Raw genomic sequence first — 7,159 nt, 5'->3', positions numbered from 1 at the left:
GAGCTCAAACAATCCGCCCGCCTCGGCCTCCCAGAGTGCTAGGATTACAGGCGTGAGCCACCACGCCCGGCCAAGACCACAACTTTTAAGTCTACTAAAGGGAATCCACCAGGCCCTATAACAACATAATACTTCAAATATTCTCAAGTAAAGTTTTTGCTAAAATGAAAGCATTTTCTACATTCTGTTAATCATTACTAGTTTACTGGTTCAAGAATTAAATATTTTTATGCCTCATAAATTCAGTATTAATTTTCCTTAAACAAAAAGAAATGAGTTTCTCTGAACCTATTCTGGTTTGGGGGGCTGCCTGATAGAAAAATAAAAGGAAATAAAGCAGTTAAGGCCGAAGATAACTCAAACAGTTTTAATTTCTTTCCTTAAAGAATTTTTATAAGAAGGATTAAGAAATTTCTTTCTTTTTAAAAATGTATTTATTTATTTTAAGAAATTTCTTAACACTAAAGACAAGCAGAAAATGAGACAGAAAGTCTGGCAACATTCTCTCCTTGACCTGGGTGGTGGTTACACAGGTATTTGTGTTATAATTCAATAAGGCTGTACATTCATATTTTTCTGTTGGTATTATATCTCACAATTTCAAAAGTTAAAAAAATAAGTTAATTTTACATATGTCATTCTATTGTTTTCTGTTTTTCATTTTTTGTAATGCTGGTCACAACCCATTCATTTTACAACTACAGATTGTAACTCAGAGTTTAAAAAACACTGATACAGTGGGACCGTAAAGATTTTGAGAGGATTAAGGGGTGAGTTTGCTATCCGACACCAAAAAACATAAGGCAGATAAGGCTGAAAAAGACTTGAAATGGTGTTTGCTTGAGGGTAAATTATTCCCAGGATTTTGCTAATGTAACTTTAATGTTACCTACCTGTCGTAACTGAGATTCATCTCGAAGCTGCCTTCTGGCTTCATTGTACATTTCATCTAGCCCCTGCCGAGAATGCTTATATGTTTGAAGCTCAGTTTCCACATCTACTTTGGTAACCTAGGAAGAAAACATAAAAACTTTTTATTCTATAATCACTAATATTAATATAGCAGAGAAATACCTACTTTACGCTAAAGTCCTTAAAAGTATTAACTTTTGACACAAGACAGTCTGTTTGAAAGCAATCTGTACTCACCTCTAGGTGCTGCTGTGTTTTCATTAAAATCAATTTATTTTCACTTCGTAATTGATGATTTTCTTCTTGTAGTTTAATGATATTATTCTTTGCTATTGCTAACTAAAAATTCAGAAACAGAGGCAAGAAAAAAGATTTTAAACATCTTTATACTTGTTTTATAGGTCTTGTGTCTACAGGTCTAGGTTTTGTGTCTATAAACAATAGAAAATAAAATCTTAAAATTAGTAAAATATCTCTCACATCCATAGAAACTTTCATAAGACAAATGTGCTCCTTATTATCCCAAGATACCAACTAAAGAAATTATACTTATTTCCTTTTGTACTATTCCTACTATTTCCTTTTGTAGTTGAATCATATTATGCTTATAATAAACATATTATGCTTATTGTCTGATTTACAATATGATCTGAATAAAAAGTATCTCAGTAAACATATAAAAATTATGCATTAAACAACAAAGACTTGTGTAAATATAAAAACATGTATAAGGAAAGAAAGTTGTGCTATCATGAATACAGACATTCACAGTAACTGAATGTGTCACCCTGTAAAATCTGGGCACGTCATGAACTTAAATGACTATGACAAACATGTAGCTCTCACCATCAGACTTAAGTATGAATGACTTAGGTTCATAGTACTAATAACAGAAGCCTAAATAATTCTGAACATAGGAAACAATAATTCTGTGGTTTGATAGTTTCTTAAAAAAACTTATCTAAAAAGCAACTCTACAAAAGTATTAAAAAGAGAGCCGAGACAGATTTCTGGTTCTTCTTCAAATGAGCTCTGGGACCACTGGATAGCCGCTTTCACAATGTAAGAAACCAGGGTACATGGGATGAGTTTTACACATGGGAGGGTAGACATGATCATGCAGGGATGCTTGGGAAGAAAAGTAATCTGACCAGGGGAACAAGAAAGACAGTATCATTTTAAGAAGAATTTCTAACTATAGGTGATTCCACTAGGTAAGTACAGGCCATCCAGATTTTAAAATGAGAATCACAGCTTATCTACAGAAGAGTTTGTGTGAGTTTCATCTCTGGGGCTCTTTTCTAGAAGTTGAGTATCTCATATATAGATTGACTTAACTGAAAATTTGCCTAAGAATATGTGCTTTCTCTAGAACTTATACCATCAATTAAAACTGTATTACAAGTATTCCATTAAATAATGAAAATGTGTGTGTGTATGCTTAATGCATTCATACTTAAAATGGAAAGAGATCACAAACACTAGGTCCATGAAATACTTTTATCCATTACTGGGTGACAGTACCTCTTCAATCAGCTTAGTATTTGACTTTTCTAATGAATCAACTCTTGAATGGAGGCTGCTGACTGTGCTGCTGAAATTAATAAAGAAAAAACTTATTCAAAATCACACAAACTAACAAAGGCAAGAAAAAATTTGTTAACCTAAACTCATATGTTGACTGACACACCAACAGTCCTGGCCAAATGTGTGAGTGTGGAAAACATCATTAACTTGGGTGACTTGATTTGGCTAGGAGACCAATAGAGAGTGCAGTAAAAGATTCAATATTTCTTTTGAAATTCCATTTGGTGTTACTCATTATTTTTTATTGTCTTCTTAGGGTCCTTCTTACATTTAACTGATAATATTTGAGAATGGAAATTCCACATACAGATTACTAAATATTATTAAAATTATATTTTATTTTTATTTATTTTTTGTGACAGAGTCTCACTCTGTCACCTGGGCTAGAGTGCCGTGGCATCAGCCTAGCTTACAGCAACCTCAAACTCCTGGGCTCAAGTGATTCTCCTGCCTCAGCCTCCCAAGTAGCTAGGATTACAGGCGCATGCCACCATGCCTGGCTAATTTTTCTATTTTTAGTAGAGATGGGGTCTCGCTCTTGCTCAGGCTAGTCTGAACTCCTGACCTCAAGCGATCCTCCCACCTTGGCCTCTCAGAATGCCAGGATTACGGGTGTCAGCCACCACACCCAGCCAAAATTACATTTTAAATTATTTTTAAAAGCATGAACTCTAAATGTCTACTTTATAATTATGTGGCTTGATGAAGCATATAAACGATGGTCTTTAATTCAAGCCCCATTCTGTTTCCCCTCTCCGTTTTCATAATAACTTAGAGATCTCCAAAGTTATCCATAGCTTGAGAAATAGGAATACAAGCTATCCATCATCAGATACCTATCATCAAGTACCTGGCAGCTAAACACCTGTCTTTCCAGAAGATAGTCAGAAGTCAGATTATACCACATGAACACACCTGTTTTTTGTTTTGTTTAAATGAATCAAGACTAGACATTATTGTACATTTCATTAAGTCTGTTTTCTAAGGCCTGCTTGATACTGTCTCAAACTTTCTCTAATAAAATGGAATATGCCATGTATATAGTGTATTACAGCAAAATCAATAACATACGACAAATTTTATACTAGCCTCAGAAACAAGTATTGGTATTTTAGTTTAACTGGTGAAACAAGAAAATGTTTTTCCATTCATATTAAATCATTTTTTAAATATAATCACTCTTAGGTAAACAACTTGAGTTTTTCACAAACAACAGAATGTACTGATGGTGAGATAGACAAGTACAGGTCTGGGAAATGTAAGACCAAGGTCATGGGCCTGCTTTTCAGGCTGTGTTACCTTGAAAGTTATGAAACCTTTCTAAGCTTCAGTTTCTTTTCTGAAGAAATACAATAGTATTTGCCTTGACTTTATGTGAGAATCAACAATCTCCAATAAACCCTCAATAGTAGTTTTATCTGAGTGAAGACTAATAGATTAATTCTTTTTTTTCTGCATCTGTTCTCTATATTGTTGAAATATTGTAAATGTACAACTTTTTATTAGAAAAAGCAATGAAACATTTTTAAAACATAAAGTGTGCAAAATTAAGGCACTAATAGTTCTGTAACTGATTAACACACATGATTTAAAAGACTGAGAATGAGAAAACTGTTTTGAACTGAATAGAACAGATACCAAGATAAACTGTTGAGTGAAAATACTCAAGTACAGAGCAGTGCGAAAGTATGGTACCTTCTATGTAAAAACAATTAATGAGAACAGTCCATTCATTTCTAACTATGTAGCAAATATTACTCAATATACCTATGCTGTTCAGTGTGGTAACCATGAGCCACATGTGGATACTAAGCATTTAAAATGTAGCTAGTCCTTCCCCTTTAAAAATACAAGATGGAAAAAAAAAGAAAAAAAGAATGTAGCTAGTCCAAATTCAAATGTGCTATAAGGGTAAAATATACACTGGATTTTGAAGACAGTTCCCCCCAAAATGTAAAATATCTTATTAATAACTTTTTTAAAGAGACAAAGTCTTGCTGTGTTGCCCAGGCTGGTCTTGAACTCAAGGGATCTTCTTGGATCTTCCAAGTAGCTGGGACTACACCCACACACCACCACACCCAGCTAATAATAATTTTTATACTTATTACATGTTGAAATAATATTTGGGGTATATTAGGCAAAATAAAATATATTTTGTAATTAATTTTTTAACATTTTTAACGTGGTTACCAGAAGTTTTAAATTACCTATGTGTCATACATTATATTTTTATAATAACTGCACTATACTATTTTACATACAGATCTCAGAAACTCTTCTCAGCTAGAGTATTCATTGACGGCTTCAATGACCAGTTGACAACGTTAAGAAGGAGAAAACTTCCACCATAGAAGATGACAGCCACATTTACACATGAAGCCCTTTGAAGTAGGAAAAATAAATGTTTGAAGCATCAAATGATATAAACTTCTACCTTATCTAGCCTTTTTTCTTAAAGGAACAGTGATTAAGTTCAAAATTTTACTTCAATTCTATGAAGATTTTATTTAAAAATCTTACTCTCATTTTCTGCTGAAAATGAAATAATTCTCTGTATTCTTAATTTCCATTCTCTATTCCCTCAACCTCTCAAAGGTGCTTAGAAGAAAGAAATAGGGTTAAGCTGAAATGAAGGGAAGAAAAACAAAAACAAAAACCTAAGACAATATTCATAAATGTGCTAAGTATCCATAATACTTACTTCAGTTGTCTATTTAATTCTTCAACATAATTCTTTTGGTCTAATATGGCAGCAATTTGAACATTCCTGGGGGGAGAAAACATAGTTTTGTACCAGTTGAAAGGTACTTTTTAGATGCAAAAAAAAATCTAAGTCATCTAAAATTGTTGTAAAATCATAATGGTATGACAACATTATCTTCATTTAAAACATGCATGTAAGCTCTGTACTGACTAACTTTGTTGAATAAATTACTTGTTAATAATAAAATTAACAATACCATTAGTATATTTTAAATTTAAACACAATTATATCTTGAAATAAACCACTACTTGTAAGCTTGTGAATAATAAGCTTTCGTCTCTTCTATCACAAAACACAGTTATTAAAATGGGTCTCAGTAACTACAGCTGTGGCCAAAAGCTCTACTTTATATTGAAGCCTCCTTCTAAGTGATTTTGCCTAATTTGCTTTGTAAAGTTACAATATAAGTGGAAGTGAAAATGAAACAAAGTAGAAATGGGGGGGGGGACAGAAAACCACATTGTATAATACATAGATGGAGCCCACCCACACTGATTTGTAAAGAGCTATCTAAAAGATACATGTGAAATAACTTTTGAAAATCATACCTTTCTTTATTTCCAATATCTTCTTCATTCTTTAAATACATAGAAAAATCAATCACTCCAACCTGAAGTAAATAAAGTTATTTTTATTTAAAGGAGAGAAATACTACTTAATCAGAAGTACCTTTACTGAATTTCATAACTTTTCTTTAGTGTTTAACAGCACTGTTTACAAATTAAAGTGATATCTGGATCAAGGGGGGACTGCGCAAACTGAAAACACTCTGCATTTGGTACTAATCACTTTCACTTACTTGTGAGTCTAAATCCTCTCCCTTCACACACAGATTAGCATCTATCACATTCAGGCCAACCAGCAGCCCAACAATTACTGCTCCTTCTTCTTCCATCATTAGTGCATGATACTCATAGAACTCACTGTAAAAAAAAAAAAAAAAAAAACCTTAATTCACAAATTTATTTCAAAAACTAAATTTTAAAATCACCTTATTTTCCTAACCTTCCACTTTATAGATACAGAAGTAATCTAAGTTACATAACTTCAAATTAGTGTTTCTACATGTGAATAACTTTTTAAATTTTTGAAATTTAAATGTCTATATAGAATTTAAATGTCTATATAAAAGAAAAAGACAAAAGGAGATAGAAGAGGAAAAGGAATTTTGAGAGAGAAAAGAAGAGAAGCAAAGAGACATCAAAAGAAAAAGAGGCAACACTGAAGCCCAGACTGTTTCTGAATCTCAGAAGGATATAGTGACTGTTGCTGATCTGATTATGACACTTTTTATTAGAGTTGAATGTTTTAAAATTTATTAAGACCCTTGGATAAAGACTAAGGTGGGAAATGAACATATGAAACATTTCAAAGCCCAGGTTCAAGTCAATGCATTTGATAGGTGTATTGTAAGTGCCCTTAATAGATAATCATCAATTAAAGACACTCTATTTACACTCTAAAAAATGTCCAAATAAGAGACTTGTGAAAGAAGCAGGACAGTCTAAAAACAAAGTCTTGTCTCTAAAAAAAATAAAAAATTATCCAGGCATGGTAGCACATGCCTGTAGTCCTAACTACATGGGAGGCTGAGGCTGGAGGATCCCTTCAGCTCAGGAATTTGAGGTTATAATGGGCTGCAATAGTGCCACTGCGCTCCAGCCTGGGTGACAAAGCAAGACCTTATCTCTAAAAAATAAAAATAAAAAAAGTAAAACCCAAAACAGGATCAAATTCTCTACAACATCTAAGAGGCGCTCTAAAAGAACAAGGACAAATGGAGGGCTACCATGGATTCACTCCTTTGGAAGACTGTCTATCAGGCCAGGCATGCTGGTTTACGCCTGTAATCCTAGCACTGTGGCACTCTGGGAGGCCAAGGTGGGAGGATCG

General features: G+C 33.3%; 1 protein-coding gene across 1 annotated transcript in view; it reads right to left on the bottom strand.

Moving 5' to 3' along the window:
* RUFY2 (RUN and FYVE domain containing 2) overlaps positions 1-7,159 on the bottom strand; it is a 46,826-nt gene that overhangs the window by 20,933 nt on the left and 18,734 nt on the right. The window contains exons 4-9 of the mRNA XM_012658545.1: positions 6,066-6,189; positions 5,815-5,876; positions 5,204-5,269; positions 2,437-2,506; positions 1,150-1,251; positions 894-1,010 (exon numbers count right to left, since the gene is read on the bottom strand). Coding sequence (XP_012513999.1) covers positions 894-1,010; positions 1,150-1,251; positions 2,437-2,506; positions 5,204-5,269; positions 5,815-5,876; positions 6,066-6,189 — 541 coding nt within the window. The remainder of the gene's footprint in view (positions 1-893; positions 1,011-1,149; positions 1,252-2,436; positions 2,507-5,203; positions 5,270-5,814; positions 5,877-6,065; positions 6,190-7,159) is intronic.

Source organism: Propithecus coquereli, unplaced genomic scaffold (assembly GCF_000956105.1).
Source record: "Propithecus coquereli isolate 6110/MARCELLA unplaced genomic scaffold, Pcoq_1.0 Scaffold117, whole genome shotgun sequence".
NCBI lineage: Eukaryota > Metazoa > Chordata > Mammalia > Primates > Indriidae > Propithecus > Propithecus coquereli.
The sequence above is the reverse complement of the archived record's forward strand: the minus strand, read 5'-3'. Positions and strand labels throughout refer to the sequence as shown.